Source organism: Hyalella azteca, unplaced genomic scaffold (assembly GCF_000764305.2).
Source record: "Hyalella azteca isolate HAZT.00-mixed unplaced genomic scaffold, Hazt_2.0.2 contig1994, whole genome shotgun sequence".
NCBI lineage: Eukaryota > Metazoa > Arthropoda > Malacostraca > Amphipoda > Hyalellidae > Hyalella > Hyalella azteca.
Window position 1 is genome coordinate 171,336 of NW_025932283.1, and position 20,181 is coordinate 191,516.

Here is a 20,181-nt window from a genome sequence, read left to right on the forward strand (position 1 = left end):
ATGTGCAATAAAAATTTGTTTCCTCTGATCTTAATGAAAATTATACAGCTGAAAAGAGAAAAAATGAAAAAGATTACCATATAATTCATAAAAATGAAAATTATGGAATATGAATGAAGGTGAAAAAGCTTTGAATTTTTTCCTTTATTAAACTATGTCTCATAAATGGACCAATTTTTGGCACCTTTTTTTAGTTTTTTAGAAAAACTATTTTGTTAGAAAAACTACTTTTTCTAGATTTCCTATCAGCCAATTTTAATGATTTTAGTACAATTCACCATTGGACAGCTCTTGTTGTAGGCTATCTATTCAATTAAAATAAAACCTTTTGGTTTAAAAATTGACTGTCGACTGAAGGTGGGCTAGTTGGAAACTTTTTTTTTCTGAAATATTACAGCTCTAATGATATATAATTTCAGTAGGTATAAAATCTTGTAGGTCTAATGTCATGTATTTTTTATTTGTCTTAAAAAATGGTACTTTGCACTTCATCAAAATATCCTGCATTAGGCTGCATGACTCCCAAGTGGAAATTTCAATTCCTTAACAGACGTACCATCAACTGGGGTGACTTCTGCCACCCGGGGACCGGGGTGACTTTGGCCACACCTACAACCAAAACAAATGTCAGCAGAACAAAATAATAACCATTGGCCAAAGTCACCCCAGTGGCCATAGTTGCCTCAGTCACTTTGGACAATGTTTATTATTTTGTTTGGTGGTTTTGAGATTGAGATTGTGTTAGGCAGCTTTAATTTTTTGGCAGTGTAATTATTCCAACTTGCTATGGCAAAGTTCATGATAGTGTTTTTGGGGTTGCAGTAGCTTGGTTGACTTGCACTGAGGTGTTGATTAGAAGGTGGTCAGATGATACAGTGGTCATGGTTGTCCAATCCAAGAGTGTGATCTGAGTTTCAGTGGCAAGTAATGGCTGAAGTAAGTTAAATTGTCCGTTGGTTTGCCCTGACAAACCTAATCATCATCCGTGCTGACTTTGCTATGCTAATAAATTTGAATTTACTTGTCAATGCTGCACCCTGCTACCTTGCTAACTTATCTCACCCTGTTTTTCCTCTCAGCATTTTATTATTTCACTGTTATCTTTATATTTGCTAGGCATCAGTGGAAAAGAGCATTTCTAGTATATATAAAAATCCATAATATTCTGCTTCATAAAGCAATGTCTTCTCCAGCTTGTTGTGATCATTATATTGAACAGAGCCTATTGACAACTGATGAGCAAGGATACACTGCTCTTCATCATGCAGTAATGGCAAATGATCTTGCAACTTTGAAGAGACTTCTGACATATGCAGGTAATTTAACAGTAATGCTGCAAATGGGGTTTCAATGTTACCTATAGAAAGTAATATTTTATTTTTTTAAGTAATGTTTTGTGGGACTGTTTTGGGTTGTGTTTTTGCCAATGTTGTTAGTTATGACATCTCTATACCATGAACTCAACAGAATTTTTAAAGAAATTATTCAACTACTCTCTACCTTCTTCAAAATGTATATAGTAATGAGTTTCTACCCCTGCAGCATGACAGCATTTCACTGATACATGATCATTTCAAGCAAGTTACTCGTCTTCCTCATTAAGATACTTCCAATACCATTGCTTATGAATAATATTTTTACTTTATTCACAAAAATTTTAGAGCTTAAATAGAGCAATGTTGTAATTAAGTATTGTGTTGCATGGGCAGGAAATTCTCTCATGACAGGCAAAAGCAACTAACCCCATGAAAATAGCTGTAGACCCAATTATGACGAAATTTAAGTAAAAATTGTATGAACCAGTTTCATCTCCTACTTATTGAAAAAAAAATCATGAGCCTGATCATGATTTATTCAAGTTTTACTATGATTGAGTGAAATTATAATTTACTAAGCCATATTCTGGCCATACCTTCGTGAAGGTGAATAACATTTAAGTTTAATCCATAGCTGATGCTACTGTTCCTACTGTCACAAATCCTCTGCTGCTGTTGCTGCTCAGAAATCTCACAAGGTTCTTTTTTTCTTTGTGAAAAGCTTTCTTACCGTCACTGAGATTTTCTCAGCACAGAGCAGGTTTCAGCCTTTGAGGTCAAGTTGATGGGTAGAAAGAATTTTCTGCACTCTGCACTTTCCATTGCCAAACTTTGCAAGCAACATAGTGTGTAGTTATTGTCTTGTCTGTTGCTTTTTGCTCATATCCCATTAAAAATGTTTTGCCAGTTGAAGATGTATGAAATATGGTATTGAAATTGAAAATTGGACTAGCAGCTATAAAGACTCTTCACAATAATGATAAATGATTTTGGTAATAGGTACATGACAGCTTCTTATGCAGGCTCAACATGAAATCACATGGGAGCTACCTACTGCTCCTGTATACCATTGAATTTATTTGGTTCAGTTTTAGTACCGGTACTACGGTATTTGTTGTTAGCAACGGAGAATTGAAGTGATATTAAACCAATCCATTGCTTCAATAATTGGTTATGAAGATATACTGTAGTCAGCTAATATCTCACTTTCCATCAATGTTCATTGCAGATGAAAGGTATGTCAATATGGAGAGCCATGATCAGTCCACTGCGCTCCTTCTGCTCTGTAAAAGATTCACTCCTGAGTCACAGACTGGCCTGCAAACTGAGGTTACTATCTATTGCATTTAATAATATATGTACATTATTTTAAATTATACTGTCCCTTGTATTAGCACCTACATGCTGCAGAAACAAAAAATTCATTTATGATATGTTTAAATTGCATTTATAGCTGTTTTTTCCATTCAGTTTTATGTTCCAATCAATCATCAAATTTCTGTTGTAAAATAATTCAAATTATTTGCAGGCACAATGACCCTGGTTGTGTTGTATAAAATAATAATATTTAATGATATCTTGTATGCCAACGTGTTATGATTTTTACTGATATTTGTGCAGCTATCAGGGTGTGTTGCAAAAAGGTTAAAATTATTTTTAAGCGCTAAGCTTTGGCTTATCCTTTCATTGTGAATTTCATTTTCTTTATTCTTTTATTTGGTAACATTATTCTAGGAAGAAATTCTGGTGTGCCTCCTAGCTGCTGGTGCAAATCCTAACCTGCCTCACCCTGATCCAGTTTCCTTACCTCTATTGTGTGGTATGTTTTGCAGAGGACTTTTTCTAATGGTTAGATTTTTGGAGTAGTTAATGATTTTCATCATAAAATATATTCTTTGACAATTTAACCCTTTCACGGGTAAGTTGCCATATATGATCACTTGAAATCGCGTCACAAAAAGCATCACCACGGCTTCCTGTTTGTTTTTGAGGCATCCTTATAATGCTTCAGTCAATCACTAATTATCTGACCATCGTTCTATCTATAGCATAACCAGCTGCCAAGTCCACAAATTGAAATATGAGCATTTAAATTAAGGTTTTGACTCGGACAATGGAATTGACGCTCTTTCCGCATTTTCTTCAAAATTTGGAAGTATCAATATATATATTTATTTATTTTGGCAACTTGATTAAATTTAATTAAATTAAATTTTTAAGTTTCCAATTTTTCATTTGCATAAACTAAATTTTAATTATAAAGAAAAATTTTGTGTACTGATCGCATTTATTGAATTCTTCAAGTGCGATTTAAACCTTCAATAGGAAAAATTTGTAAAAATTCATAGAAATAAATATACGTATTGTATAATACTTCTTACTTTCTTGAAATGGTTTCTGAAATTTTAATTTCTGGATATTTCGATGCTTGCCCCCTAAAGGGTTAAGGAAGCCCATTTTTGTTGATTTAATGAAACCTTTTATAATTAACTATTAATTGTTAAATTTATAAAGTAGTATGAAATATCTTGCAAGAAGTCTATATATATGGTTGTGCAGTTATATGGAAGTTGTTGCAAATTCAATGAATAAGTTCTGCATGAATTATGTTGATAAAAACGTGTGAATAAAATACTTATAGGCTTGCAAAGGATGCAGAGGAAGAAGCAGTTTGTACCTCACTGTGTGATGCAATTTTTCTAGCGTTGGAGAGGTGTTGGTGGCGGGGTGCAGAGCTGCTGCTGGATGCGGGTGCTGATGCTACTGCCACTGATTTAGAGCACGACCACAGACAAGCTACTTTCTTTGCTAAGGTTTGAGCTTATTTTTTCTTGAAATATCTATTTATACTATTGTGCCCAACTGTTGCTGGTTCCTTTACTTCACAGACAACTTGGAAGTGTGAACAGCAATAACCTGGCTCATTTACTGGAGGCTCCAGTGTATTTTAACTTATTATGTCCTTATTTCTTTGCAAATTTCTTGTTGATTTTGTTGATTGACCCCTAGGTTACTCTAGATGCATACAATATTTTAACATATTTCAATCCATTGTATGTAATACCCTACCTCTTTTCCGGATACCTAGAGCGTACATTCATTCTCCATAGTAATATTTGTGTGATGCTGCAACATGTTCAATGAGAAAATTATGCAATTTTATTTTCTTTTCCAAAACATTTTTCTTAATTTGATGAATTTTGAGTATGAGCTACTTTTACACATTAAATTTATCGTAATGTTTATCCTGCCTCACAGGACAATATTGAAATGCTTGCAAGACTTCTTAGATGTGGCTGTTCCTATGAAGACATCAGCGACTGGATTGCAGATGGAGAATTTACCGAGTGCACGAGTTGGGAATGTGAGTTCTGAAGCAGCATGTAATTAAATGCTGAACACATCAGCTTGCAATCAAATCTGTAGACCATAAGTTGAGGATATGTTTTATGTATGTGTAATACCATGTAATTAAACTTATTCTATCATTGTACTAATGAATAATTTGTTCATCATTTTTTCTCTTAATTCTGTTTCAGAGAGATTGTCACAGGAAGTCTTCTGTACGAGACTTCAATTTATAATAAGGACCATGACTGCTCATATTACCTGTTGAATAATTTTGTTATATTGGACATCAACCTACGCGAATTCTTCCAGAGGATTTTTAACTCTCATGAAATTACTGACTGGAATGTTAAGATGAAGTAAGTGTAAACAGATCGATCATATATGTGGTTAGTGATCAATTCTCATGTTGCCTTAACTTGCTTCCCATATATAGCCTGGTACTTGGTAAATCATCCCCATGAGTAAATTTGATGGGACTTGCTTATCTGAATAACTGTGATTCCAGCTCTGAATATGAAATTATTCATTGGACTGAAAAAACATTAATCATGAGTTTTCCTCAAACTTGGCATAGAGCAACAAGTTTTGAGTCTTGTTTAGAACAGCTCTAATGGTCATGATGCTTCAGTTGTTGGACATTAAAATTTTCTTTGTGAAATCTTTTTTGGGAGCTGATTATTGAATTCAGCTTTATCAGAACATTTTCATTTTTATTTAATCCATTTTCAATATCCTAAAAGCAATATTCATCTATCCAGGTACATGAATGTCCTGACAAACTACATCTTCCGAGATCAAGTGGGAATGTTGTTCAAAAAGAAAAAAGAATTGTTGTTCGACCTTTTCCTGCCATGTTTCCTGTGAGTATCAGCTCAATCTGCCAGTTACCAAACTTGCTGCAATTCCAGCTATATTAGCCTCTATACTAATTATTTAGAAAATTTACCGCATTGAAATGTTTTCCAATGACTAATATCGATATTGCTCTGAAGCACACTCTGGCCTAAATCACTTTCCAAGCGTATCCCGAAGTATATCTTTAGAGACAAGTTGAAAGGATTCTTAAGTTAACCCTCTTCTCAGATACTGCGCGGTGGGAGGTTCACAATGTGCTGGTCAGTGCGGTTGGAACGGGTCGCCCAAAACCGAAAGTTCTTCAGAAATACAGTAAGCTGATTTATTACTTTCAGACCATGACACGTATCTGCAAACGGCCGTATTCGTTAACAGTGTAATTTAATGATGCCGAATTGCAATAACATCAGTCCCCTATCATTTCCATTACCAATTTACACCTTGTTTTGATAGCATCTCAATTCAAGTCCGCATTGTAAATATACCATTTTTTTAACTTAGTCCAAATGCTTATTTATTTCATTATATATCTTTGGAAATTCGTTTACATGAACTCTCTGAATATTATGCCATTAAATTTTTTCTTGGATTGAGTCATAAATCGTTAAATGGAATTTAAATAAAATATACAACTAATGCTACTAAAACCTTCCTTGTAATTTTATTTCTTCAAGGCTTGAATTGCTGAAACCTCTTCTCGCACTGGCGGAGCACAATGGTCTGCCTATTGAGACGTGGCAATTTAGCCAGCATATCTACAGACAGTTTACGTAAGTAGAGCGTGTGTGGTTAATATCTACAGACAGTTTACGTAAGTAGAGCGTGTGTGGTTATTAAGGCTAAAATACCAGGCTGTGTTAGGCCACTGAGTGTAGTCAATTGGGCAAGTCATAAATCATTGAAAGGCTAGTAATAGTTAGGATAAGGGAGCTAAATATAATCTTCATAATGACGATTAATGTGCATTAATATTTTTTGACATGCACAAGAAATTTACTACTACATTCAGTGTTTCTATTAAAATTTTAGTTTCTATTTTTTTCAGAGTGTCATCTAGCCTTGTATTTCATGAACATGAAATTTATGCTAAGAATAGTTTATGTTTTGAGTTGTGTAATTTCCGCACCTGAACAGCTTGATTGCAAATGTTATTAAAAGAAAGTTTCATTAGTCATTTCAAGTTTGTATTCACTCTTTACTCGTGTTCCAACAGGGAGTATTTAGATCCTGCGCACGAGGAAAGCGGTCTGACCGCGCTCAATGTCCTGCTCTACCTGACAGATTTGTGCAGCATTCCACTTATTTTGAAGTTGCTGCCATATTTCGAAAATAGAGGTTCGTTGATATATGCGCTCATATAACTTGTATCCTATTTCATCCTAATTTAATTTCATTATTTCCTTAGGCTACATTTATTTCTTCTGCTAGGGCATTTGTCGTCATTCGTTCGAGTAGGACGGCTACTGTCGGCCTTAAGTCCACCAGTGACGCTCTTCTATCTCTGTCGTAACTGTTTTCTACGCGGCCGTCGACTGTAAATATGCTACTATCTTCATAGCTGCTTTCTCATTTAGTAACTTTTACAGCTCTAACAGAGTTATGTCATGTGTTATGCTCGGCTGGATGGAGTATTACATCAGAAGGGTTTTTAGCGCATTTTCTCATTTATGGAAAAAATGCACTATTGTTTTCAAATACCGGCCGTTAATTGAAGTTTGCTTGCTTTGCAGCCGACTTGGAATTACCTTCTAAAAAATTGTTCAGACCCTCATGCAAAACTCGCCATTTGATATTTCAAATTAAACCATTCTTATTCATTTCATAATTCTCTTGAGTTGAATGAGGCTACTCTGTAGCTCAAGTTTCATACCACTCTTCATTCATAAAAAAATATAACTCAGTAGTACTCACTGCAGTGAGTGACAGAGAGCGCATTTTCTCGTCGACGAAAACGTGAAGTCATGGACGGACAGACAGACGGACATGGCGAGCACAAAAGTGCATTTTTCCATAAATGAGAAAACGCGCTAAAAAGTGGTCGCGTCCGGAAAAGTGGCTCAAAAATATTTTTTAGAGTAAAAGTCGTTGATTAGGTTACTGTCGGCCTCGTAACAAACGTGCCATAATTAAGCTGGGTCTAGATGCAAACGACAAAGTTCGTTGGCAACAGAGCTCTGCCGCGCAATGTTCAGCCTCGGCCATGGGCAGATCTTTCATGCCCTTAACACCAGTCCTCCACATGCTACTGAAAATATCTGTCCCTCCGTGAATCCCTCTGGTTGTGTCCATATCTCGTTTTCTTTTAAATCTCAATTTCAGCTTGGTACTCAGACCGCAATTAATAGTTTTTGTAATATGTCGATGTAACCTTTAGATATTATATATACATGACTGATTCAATGTGCGAACTCGTCAGGTTTTCAGCTAACAGCAGCATCTGTTGTAGCGTTCGTGTCGAATGTATGCATTCTAGAGCGCTTCGAGAGAGCGTTCAATAGATCCGATAACACAGCTAATCTGCACATGGTCGAGTCTCCATATCGAGTTTTGCTGTCTAAAGTCACGAGAAACTGCTGCCGGGACGGCCAGTGTTGGTTCAGGTGTGTTTGTGGTGACCATTGCTTGACTGACTGATTTCTTCTGCTTAGTGATAAATTTTTTTTTGTTTTATGAAATTTGGAAATGGAATGTTATGTTGTTGTTTTATTCACTTATTTCCACTGCTAACCGACATCAACGATCACGTTATAATTATTCATGCCTCAGGTCTTCAGTGCTGACGAGTCTTTGTAGGGGCGTAATTGACTGGGGATTTCACGCTCCATCTCTCCTGCTGTTACACTTGGGAGTGCATGACTTCACGCAGTACGAAGAGTGAGTGATTCAACTAAAGCACGTAACTCAGGATAACATCGTGGAGTCTTTTATGCTCCCTGTAGGATTACAAGTGCTTAGCTATCAAATCTCACTCTTAGAAGTCCTCTTGCTTCAATTTTCACAGTGTGAAGAGGTCGTAAGTCACAAGACGGTTCTATAATTTGTTCTTGCCAAGAAGGGAAGTTGCACAAATTTTTCGGTCGCTTGGAACGACCAATTCGAGGCATCCTGTCCTAATTTCTATCAGCAAATGATGACACACTAGATGCATCTTCATAGGCATAAAAATATTTCACTCACCCCGACTTAATTCATCAGTAAATCATTAATCTGAGTCTCAGTCTTAGTCAGAGGAGAATAAACGATGATAAAAAGTATGTATGAAAAAGTAACGCGTATTTTACCTTACCATTAATCTGGCATATAGTTATTCTTTCGTTGTAATAATTTCAAATGTCTTGCAGTTTGGTGGTGGGTTTGACCGGTGATGCCCCACCCGCACCCACCCTCTTACCCTGGGTTCATCGGTACGCACCAAGGGGTTACATCAAGTCGAAGCAGTTGCCACGGCATCCTGAAGTTTGTTCAATTTTTCCATCGCCAGGTGAGAATGACTTATGTCTCATTCAAAATGAGCTTATGGAGCGTGCCTGTTTCGCATGAGTTGAGATAACCTTGTTGTGTGATGATACATGTCGTTAAATAGATAATCGTTTTGCGTATCTCGTTTTTCCATTAGATCTATCGCTCATAGCGCGGGGTTGAAATGGCAAGTTTCCTAGATTGATAGTTTTCATTTTAATTCAGGAATTAGTGCTTGAAAAATGATTAAGTGGAGAATGGAACATTACTTGATATTGTAAATGGTTGAGGTTTGCGACTTTTGAAAAATGTAGTTATTTACCATTTTGGGACGAGTTCGTTTCATTCGCGATGCATTATTTAATTCTGAGCCCATGTTATCAATTGTTTTATAAATACAAGATTGAGTAATCAAATTTTATTGTGAAGCGCTAATCATTTCATCATTCATCAACAATCTCACTTGATCGCATTGCCACTATACTAACATGACTAATAGAGCCAAGTGTTCTGTGCAGCGCCGGTAAGGTCTCTGCAAGAGCTCTGTCGCCTCTCTATCCGCGCGGCTCTCGGCCACTGCAGGATTGAAGAAAAAACTGAAGGCTTACGTGGTCTGTTGCCTGACTCTCTCAGGGAATATCTTTATTTCCACAACGATATTTTCATCTTTCCTGCGCCCAATAATTGATTGACTCCTGTCAGCTCTTTGTTTTAACCCTTGCGCTACCACTCCACGGCTCGTCTCAACCCTTGCGTTACCACTCCACGGCTCGTCTCAGCCCTTGCGTTACCACTCCACGGCTCGTCTCAGCCCTTGCGTTACCACTCCACGGCTCGTCTCAGCCCTTGCGTTACCACTTCACGGCTCGTCTCTACCCTCGCGTTACCACTTCACGGCTCGTCTCAACCCTTGCGTTACCACTTCACGGCTCGTCTCAACCCTTGAACTACCACTTGACCGCTAGTTTCAACCCTTGAGCTACCACTAGACGGCTAGTCTCAACTCTTGAGCTACCACTTCACGGCTCGTCTCAACCCTTGAGCTACCACATCACGGCTCGTCTCAACCCTTGAGCTACCACTTCACGGCTCGTCTCAACCCTTGAACTACCACTTCACGGCTCGTCTCAACCCTTGAACTACCACTTCACGGCTCGTCTCAACCCTTGAACTACCACTTCACGGCTCGTCTCAACCCCTGAACTACCACTTCACGGCTCGTCTCAACCCTTGAACTACCACATCATGGCTCGTCTCAACCCTTGAACCACCACATCATGGCTCGTCTCAACCCTTGAACCACCACATCATGGCTCGTCTCAACTCTTGAGCTACCACTTGACCGCTAGTCTCAACTCTTGAGATACGGTACCACCTAACCAGCTTGTCAACGCTTGTGATACCACCTAACCGGCTTGTCAACATTGTCTACTTGATACTCTTGACGTGTGCAACATTGACCTGTTGCAAACGCCTTGCATTCTAAAGTCACATAACTTAATTGACTGGAAAATTTTAGGTGCTGAATAATTTTCGGCATCCAATGTACTGTCGATTTGGTGTCATTATTGGTTAAACGTGTCATTATTGAAGTATGAGCGAAATTTTGCGAGCTTCTTTTCAAAAAAAGTGGACTAAGTTAATTCGATTGTGCAGCAATAAGTTGCCCAAAATGTTTCATTTCTGCCGTGTACGCTTAATGGTGTGTCTGTGATAGTTACTGAATAAGTTCTAATACAGTTAAATTTTGATTGACTTTCATTATTATTTGTCCGCATTCTCACTAACCTACTATCGCCCAGCTTGAAGAAAAACATCCACTTGCTGGGACATATTAGAACAAATTTCTATCAATTCCTTGTGAATGATCCAAATACGTTTACTCGTTCAACTTTTTTGGGTGAGTAGGAAAATTGATATTGAAGTATATAATTTTTGAAAATTAAATAGGCTTTAGTGGGGGCCACAAATAATATAGCAAGTGGACTTATTTGACGAATTTGAGCAGTAACTTAAGAAGCCGAGCATGATGCATTAGAATAGAATAGAAGTGTCGGCGTTGAAGAAATAGGCCCATGGCCTGTCGCCGATTCTTGAATTTTTCGTGACTTGATTGGAACCCGATCTTTCCATAACTGACGATTGATTGAGATAGCAGTTGGACTTATTGCCTGGTCCGTAATTTGCTAGGCATTTTAAGACAACATAATGTATTTACTAACAACTAGAGATAAGTTCACCTGTCATTCTTCAAAAGCTAACTTGAGAAATGCAAAAGCTACATAGCGGTCTCACTACAATCCGTGTACATACTTGTAATTCTAACTTGGAAGAATAGCGAGAAGATTTATTTGTGGAGAGATAGTATATTCATGTTAGTGTACTTGAATCATTGCTGTTAAGCCAGGCCAAATTAGAGCTTCCAGATTTTTCAGTATCTGAAATTCCAAGAACCGTATGAAAGGCTTCTTCCTTGGAAGTTAAAAGCAATATGCAAATCATCGACGTAGATACCAATCATTATAGGAAATTCCCAATATCGCCCTGCACGATATCACATACATAATCATAGTGATGTCGGCGCTGAGGAATAGGCCTAATGTGGCCGATTATTGTACTTTTCGTGACTTGTTCACATAAGATCTAAAATAAAGTCATTTGGCCGGAGCTTTTCAAAAGACGATAGTTTGAAATAGCTACTAGACTTCCAGGTTCGATATGGTCACCTTTTTTGAACAGTGTCACTTGAGGTTTTTTTCCAGCGGCCAGCATAGTCCCTTTGTTCAAGGTTTTTTTAAAGAACGCTGTCAATGGGCTGGCCTGGACATTGGCTAACTCTTCAAGCAATCTATAGGGTAAAAGCCGTCTGATCAACAGACTTATTGGGATTCAGAACGACCAGGCGCTTGAGAACCTCTTCTTCCTGTATTTTAAAACCTGTTAACTTCGAGCCTACTGGGCGCTTGTCAATAGTTGGAATTTTGTTCAAGTCTTCATCTGTGAACACACTGCTAAAGAACTGATTATGTACGTTAGCATTGCTCTCATCAGAGGACATCTTTCGATAATCTACATACTTTCAAATAAGAAATACCGTCGTTTGACTTCACTTTGAACTAGCGTACAAAAAGAAAACTTTCGGGTTATTTTGTGCATTTTTGGCAATATTTTTTAAAAAATTTTTACTGCAGTGCGACAGAGTTTTATAGCTTGATTTCGAGTTCCTTCATATAAGTTATAATCATCGCTGCTAGTTCGTAAATAACGCTTGTAGGCTTCTATTTTGATCTTTAGCTTAGCCATAACTGTACTGTTCACCCACCGACTTTTTGACTTCACCGAGCTTAATCTTGGGTACACACGCATCAATTGCTAACCTGCAGCATAATTACCGTTTCTTTGAGAAATAATAATAATAATAATAGCGGTTTCAGCGTTTATTAGGCCGTAGGCCTGTCGCCGATTCTTGAATTTTTCGTGACTTCTTTGGAACCCGATCTTTCCATAACTGACGATTGATTGAGATAGCAGTTGGACTTATTGCCTGGTCCGTAATTTGCTAGGCATTTTAAGACAACATATGCTCCTGCATAGCTTCGTCTAGCCTCTAGCGACTAGTCTGTTCTTGAAGGCGTTCACACTCGGAACGTCAACGATGCTATCAGGAAGGCTGTTCCACATGTTGGTGACTCTGAGCGAGAAATAAATTTTGTCGTATGGATGTTACAACGCAGTTTTTTTAGTTTATAGCCGTGGACCCTGGTGTTGGTTCTTGTTTCAAATTCTACTAATCCTTCTCGGACCTTGTATAAACCATGAGTAGGTATACTTGTATGCTTCCATGAGTTCTCCACGCAGACGTCGATAACTGAGGCTTGGAAGCTTCATGATCTTTATTCTTTTCTCAGAGGACTTGCCTTTCAAGCCCGGAATTATCCTTGTTACACGTCTTTGAACACTATTAAATTTTCGTCCCTTTCAAGTTTCGGGGACAGGCCAACAAGGCCTAACAAACCGCTGATCCTATTACATTATTATAAGTGAGGGAAGCTATCGTTCCAAAACTATATGTCAACAACTTTGTACGTTAGTTTACCAAAGAGTTTAAGCTCGGGCTCGACTCCTAGTTTCGATGTATCGAGTTCTTTTCGCAGGGTAGTTATGAGGTAAGAATGAGTTAACGGAGTCAAACTGTATTTACTAACAACTAGAGATAAGTTCACCTGTCATTCTTCAAAAGCTAACTTGAGAAATGCAAAAGCTACATAGCGGTCTCACTACAATCCGTGTACATACTTGTAATTCTAACTTGGAAGAATNGCTTAACCGCCCGGCCTCCTCGCCGATTCTGACCAGAAACTGGTGCACAGAGCTGGGATCGAACCCGCGCCTCTCTGCGCCAATCTTGGTACTCTGAACTGTAACCACTGGGCCACCCTGCCCAGTGGTTAATGACCATGAATCAGCCATATTTATGTCCTTAATAGTTAATACCGCTGGAAATATTTGCCGCACTCACTGCATTACGGAGTTTAACATAGTCACCTGTCGCAAAGCTCATACCGTACGTTCACGCTTCCGCTGCCTTTTCAGTATAACACTTAATACTGAAAACAATGATTGGTGGTGGCTTTTGTTCGACGGAGCCTCGTGGTGACGAAGCCGATCTAACATTGATTCTTCAAGTAAACACAAGGACTAGAATACTTGAGGTCTGTCTACCCCTAAAATGGGTTGGCTTGGTGATGTTCTGGATTAAAAATGAGTCTCGCACAGACCCCAACAACAAGGATGTTGGGTGAGTCCCATCTCTTGCAGGGGCTTTCATCGGCTCAGTCTATTTCTGGATGGTTAAAGTCACCAATGATCAACGTATGCGACCTACTGCAAGTCAGCGGCGTCTGAAAAATATTAGAATGTTATTTTATAATGCCAAAATCTAGTTTCTAAAGCTAGAGGTTAATATTGTTAGAAAGGTTATATCTTTAGGAGACTAGAAGAAATGCTACATGCTACTCAAATATTGACGTATCTGCGAAACAAATTCCATTAGAAAATGATTCACCAGCACTTTTAACCACGGGACAACTCTCCACGGATCATGTAGCGGGTTTTCATTCACTCGGATGCGCATGTCTAACACCACACAGATTTCAAATGGATATACTTTTCTTCGAAATAGCCAGCGGACTCGAACGCGGCTTTTTGGCAACTGAACCAATCATATTTATCATAAGTACTTTAATTATGAATGAATCTGCTTGGAATTCAGAATATGACTTATTCTCAACAATAAAGCACGGGTGAAATTTTTAAAGATTTTAAAGTCATTTTGTTTTTCATTAAAAGGAGAAAGCGCCACTTTCGCGTGGCTGAACCGACAATAAGTCATTCAATTCTGAACGGATCTGCTTGAAATTCAGAATAAAATTCTTGACAACGCAACGCAGGTGAAATTCTTTCTTGCAACGCGGAAATTATTGACAATGAAACGAAAAAATTCCGTGCAATGCAACGCGGGTGAAATTATTACATATTTTTGCGATTTTCATTTTTTAATTAAAATGAAGCCTTCAAGAAGCCTGCCGAAGACCACCACTGCCCTGGATGTAATGGACCATCATGATTCCTGCCTTCCGGAACGTAGCCTTCAACACTTCAAGCCGTCCGTATCTAGGCCGTGGGTCGAACCAGCCCTCGGTCGAACGGCCACTTGTCGAAGGATGATAAATTTTGGAACAGAACTATGCCNACAAGGCTTTTATGAAGTGGTAGCCACGTATAGACTGCGGCGACGTGTGCGCCACGACACCGTCGCTTGCAAATACCGCACAAGTTTCTTTACGCATGAATTTACTATTATTGACATCAAACGAGAGTTGGAAGTCTTGCACGAGCTAATGAAATGATCGTCTGTTCGGAGCTTCCAATCTAAGCATTCAATAATTTTCATTTTCAACGATTAGCTCTTTTATTTTGCTTATTTTTTCTGAAAATGCTATCGAGCAGTGGATGTTTGAGAAGTGCGTCTTCTTTGTTGTTGGAAGCGGACGCTTCCGTGCTGGTCAAACACCTGTTTGGTCGTATATGTCGCACGCCGCAAGTCGGATGTTTATTTTTTGTTTTGCATTTTCAAGTTAATTTACATTAGAAACATTTCTGAAATGCTGATTTGAACTCAAAAATAGTATTGAAAATTTCTGAAATGCATGGTTGAACTAGTATATCTGAAATGCATCAACATCGTCTAGACTCCAGAGTCTAGACTCTAGAGTAACGAGTTTAAGTTACCATTCACTCGTTTCTTTTCTCACTCCTAAAGAAATTATGATCACCAAAGCAGAGTAGTATTTTCCTATTCATTTAGAGTCGTCATATTTTGAAGCTCACGCTGATTCATTTATTTTTCTAAAACGTATTTTCACGTTCCATGTTTACCGCCGCATTAGCGCATCACAAGTGATTATAAATCATAGACCCCTAAATTGCAAAATGCCACATCCATTCATCATCATGGAATATTCCGTCCCACAAGTAAGAGAAAATTTCTAATGTGCAAATGTGGTGGATTAAACATATTAATTATGGAAATTTGACCATGAATATGCGATAAAAGCGGACGTCGTGTCGGGCGTACCTTGTGACGCCCACCTAACGATCCGTCCGACATTTCCGTGGCCGGCCTTCCGGCCTTAGTGACCAAGAAATATCTCCCTAACTACAGATCTGCTATCATGGAACTTAGCACGCGAATTAGAGCGATCCCTCCTACGTGTGTAACTGGTGTTTTTTTTCAAATTCTCTATCGAACCTCAATACCAGCAAAAGGTTGTCAAGAGTTCATGGGGAAAAGTTTCCCGAAAGCAGTTTAGTAGATTGCAAGAAATTTCTTGTGCACTAGGAGTAAAACGGCAGACTGCAAGACCGACTGCATGCGCTGGTCAGACCGCATAGCCACCATGCAGTCAAGCTGAAATGGAGACGTTTCTCATAACCTAAACACGGACAGAGTCTTGATAGTAGTTCGTGTGAGACGTTTTATTTAAATGCATTCAGTACTCAGAGATATAGTGTGGTCACTCGTATGTCCACCCTTCACAGCCATTTAATTTTAACCTGTGAACGGAGCTGAAAGCGATGTATTTTTCGAGCTAAGCATGAGCGTGAGATTTCATTTCAGATCAGATAATCAGATAAATCATTATCTATTATTATCTATCTATTATATAAGATCTATCTATTATTATCTATATATATATCTATTATCTATTATATTATATATCTATTATATTATCTATTGTTATTACATATTAATCATAAATCAATCAGATAAATTTAATTTAAATTTTCGGTGGAGTAATCTAAGGGGCTTTTTCACGTGTCAATAAGCAAAGTCAATGAAACAAAATATGGCTCACAAGGAACTTTTTTCAGAAGTTTAAGGAGTCAAACAAATGGAATTATCAGGTAAAACATTTTTTGCTCGCAGTCAGTTATGGCTTGACGGGAACGATATTCATGCGGTTACGTAATTAAATTAATTGGGTAACGTGAGACTGACAAGCGGTCACTATACACAGCAAGGTTAATACGATTTAGTAGTATTCCTGTCCACCAAACACATACGTAGCTTCTTTTATAGTTGTCAGCCGGTAATCTCAGAACCCGATGTATTGGAATCATTACCCGACTGCGACTTGTTCATTTCTGCATTGTTGACCTCGGCCGGGTTTCAATCAGTAGATGTCGCGCGTCTGCTTGCTTGCTTTCGGCAATCGTGGGTAACATTTTTTTTATCTCTTTATCATGGTCGAAGGAATTGCGCGTAGATTTGATCACGCTATTTGTAATCTGCTTCACAAAATGCAGGAAACATCTTTTCAACGCAATTTACAACAACGTACCTATAAAGCTTCTTTTATGAAAAAAATGAGAAATATATCCACATGACAAAATAAACGTAATTTGCATTTTAAAGGGAGGTCAATAGTTTGATAAGCTCTTTTTTATTCTATATGTTGCTTTAACTCATTTAAGTAAGGAATTGAAAGAGCCGTTTTCCGCATGATGGATGATCACATTTTGAGGGATTACAAATCGGCCTTACCTGGTCGACAGCACCGTAATCGATTGAGTATTTTCATATAGCGACATCTCCGTGCACCAGCTTACGTAACCGCAATTCATTCTTCGGCTGATGTTGAATATAACTTAAACTATTTCCCATTTTTTTCTTAAACTGAAACCCGTTAAGCGCTGACATGCAACGAAATAATGAAAAATGGATGTGATTTGCAGATGTTTCATGGAATTTTGAATCTATAAGGTGACGCAATAACGTATTTATCGTACAGCGATACCTTAATATTAAATTTTGTTACATTTTATATTATTTGGCGTTTTTTCGTGGCGTAGTAATTGTTCAAAATTAATATGACACGAGAATACGCTAGCAACGGGCTTCAGTATATGCCACCCATCTTCAATACGCATGTTATACTAACTGAATATGTGTGTGTAACAAAATACATAAGCGTGTTCATACGCGTGTCACTGCAGTCGTAGTAACTCAAAAGATGCTGACTGCGCAAGCGACAAGTTCTCTTATTATCTCGTAAAGATTTGGGAGGGCGCTTGTGAGGCACTTCACTATGATGACAAGCAACGTCTAACTTCTGATCAATGGGCTCAACCTCTTAGATCTGTAATACGATAGATCCCCTTCAACTTCATCTGGTTTTGTCAGCTACATCATTTATCCGAGTATTCGTCCATATTAATATTTTTTCTATTGTCAACGTTATAGTCGTTATAATAGTAATTTTAGTTAGGTAATAGTGGTTTTTAAACAATACTGAACATACACGTTAATTCTATAAACTTCATTAATTACTTAAAGTGAATGCTAAAAATTTCAAGGCTTTGATTTTTAGTTTCTAGATAATTTTTTCATTCATAATCTTTTTCGGCAATCCATTTGAGAATAAATTTGCGAGCTTGTAAAATAATTTACACTTAGTTCTATTTACAAATTCGTGCATATGAAAAAAGAAGTCAGCTTGACACCGGACATAAGAATGCAGACTTTAACAGCCCCGAGCAAACGGGTTTCCGATACTACATCTGAGTTCAACGTCTCTAAGCTTTGCCATGCCGGAGGTGCATGGAGCGTCCATGCAAAACATTATCTTTATCAGATGATCTTTCTTCTTACTCGCGCTCGCAACCATGTTCATTTGATTCAGGTATAATAAAGTTGAGACTGAAAAGCATTTGCAAAACTCGAACGTGTTGATTATATGATTTTATTCCAATGGGCTGAGATAGATTGTATCTAGAGTATTCTTCATTGTTTAATAGCTTTTCTAAAAAATATTCAGTCCAGTCTACATCATGTTCTTTATTAATTTTGTTTGTGATTAGGTTGAGTCACAATACAGCGATTTTATGAGCAATCCATCAGTTACCCTAACATTGAACTCGTTACGATCTCGTGGACCGAGTCACTGTTGAAATCGTTACGATCTCTTAGACCGAGTCACTGTTGAACTCGTTACGGTCTCATAGACCGAGTCACTGTTGAACTCGTTACGGTCTCTCGGACCGAGTCACTTGAACTCGTTACAATCTCTCGGACCGAGTCACTGTTGAACTCGTTACGATCTCTTAGACCGAGTCACTGTTGAACTCGTTACGATCTCTTGGAGCGAGTCACTGTTGAACTCGTTACGGTCTCATAGACCGAGTCGTTGTTGAACTCTTTATGATCTCTTGGACAGACAGAGTCATTGTTGAACTCGTTACGGTCTCTCGGACCGAGTCACTTGAACTCGTTACAATCTCTCGGACCGAGTCACTGTTGAACTCGTTCCGATCTCTTAGACCGAGTCACTGTTGAACTCATTACGATCTCCTGGACTAAGTCTCTGTGTTATAGGACCTCGATCGTCACATATGGTTCCGAAATTTGGTCCGTGATCAGCTGTGTTGGGCACATACCGTGGGAAGCAGTATCGTGGCACAAGTCTTGATGATGTCTGTGCAAATTTTTATATAGAGGCAGCTTTTTAGTAGGGGCTTTGGTAGAATTTTGTCGGTGGTAAAATTTGGTAGAAGTTTGCCCATGTAATTCGTTTGTATTTGACGCTGATTAAGTCGCATGATTCGAGAATTCGCATGATAAACATATGAGTATTTTTATTAGAGTCTGCTGTTTCCGTTTCTGAGAAGATTATTGATAAAACATGTCTATAATATTTCTCGAGGCAATATTTAGAAGTTGAAATTGCCGCCTTGTTATTTTTTGCGTAATTCAATGGAACAATATCATTTTTTACTCTATTTTTAATTTCCCCAAAAAATATAGAAGAAAAATGTCGAGGGGTTTATGTGTGTTGTGTAACTTAAGTAAAGGTATATATTGTGTTAGATTGCTAAGAGAATCAGTGAAAGCTGGATTAACAAATAGATTTAGTGAATTAGTTTGTTTAATGCTAACTAATCTGTAAATAATATTTTACTTGATATGTAATGGAAGCTTGTTAATGTTGAATTTGAATTGTCTTTCAGAGAGGCCTCAGAACATTCCAAACCTAAAACATTAGCACATTTTATATATGTAATTATATTAAATATTATATATTCTGTATTTAAAAAATATATTCTGTATATTATGGATATTATACATATTATTCAATGTATTATAATGACGTCCATTAGAATATTTAAGTTCATGTGTAAATATTTATGAATTGATTATTTGCTTAGCTCAGGAGCTAAAAATTGAACATTAATATACACTCAATTTAAGCAAAAAATTATTTTAGATAATATTATCTACACAAAAAATGTAAATAAATTTATTAGAAATTTGAATACTACATTTAAATGCACGGCGGTGCAGTTAAATGTTTGAAGCGTTATCTGGCATTACCCTACGTCACAAGACTAGAAGATTCTACAGGCCTATTCGCGACCATCAAAAGACCATAAGAAAAAGTTGACTTTTTCTATGCTATAGCTATATGCTTCAGTAGGGTGCCAGCAAGTAATACGAACTATTATATCTGATATTTGCTCGCATGTGTTGGGAATGGAGTGACTTTACATACAGCCTTATGAACCGTTTGTTTATGCAGGTGCGGCTACGAGTGCAGCCGGCAAGTGTTTTTTTGTTGGGGGCTCCTTTTGTGGTTGCTCC

The 20,181-nt window shown here is 37.8% G+C and overlaps 1 protein-coding gene across 2 annotated transcripts; it reads left to right on the plus strand.

Annotated features, from left to right (window-relative positions):
* The first annotated feature begins 1,084 nt into the window (after nucleotides 1-1,084).
* LOC108676260 lies at nucleotides 1,085-10,736 on the plus strand. 2 transcript variants are annotated; one of them, XM_018164314.2, is made up of 14 exons: nucleotides 1,085-1,316; nucleotides 2,545-2,645; nucleotides 3,051-3,135; nucleotides 4,020-4,129; nucleotides 4,575-4,680; nucleotides 4,856-5,023; nucleotides 5,426-5,527; nucleotides 5,751-5,834; nucleotides 6,197-6,292; nucleotides 6,736-6,857; nucleotides 7,939-8,122; nucleotides 8,289-8,396; nucleotides 8,864-9,003; nucleotides 9,500-10,736. In XM_018164314.2, the coding sequence occupies exons 6-14, from the start codon at nucleotides 5,019-5,021 to the stop codon at nucleotides 9,667-9,669; spliced, it is 1,011 nt and encodes a 336-aa protein (XP_018019803.1). In that variant the 5' UTR covers nucleotides 1,085-1,316; nucleotides 2,545-2,645; nucleotides 3,051-3,135; nucleotides 4,020-4,129; nucleotides 4,575-4,680; nucleotides 4,856-5,018; the 3' UTR covers nucleotides 9,670-10,736. The 2 variants fall into 2 exon arrangements, with proteins under 2 accessions (XP_018019803.1, XP_018019804.1); XM_018164315.2 differs by lacking the exon at nucleotides 3,051-3,135.
* The last annotated feature ends 9,445 nt before the right edge of the window (nucleotides 10,737-20,181 follow it).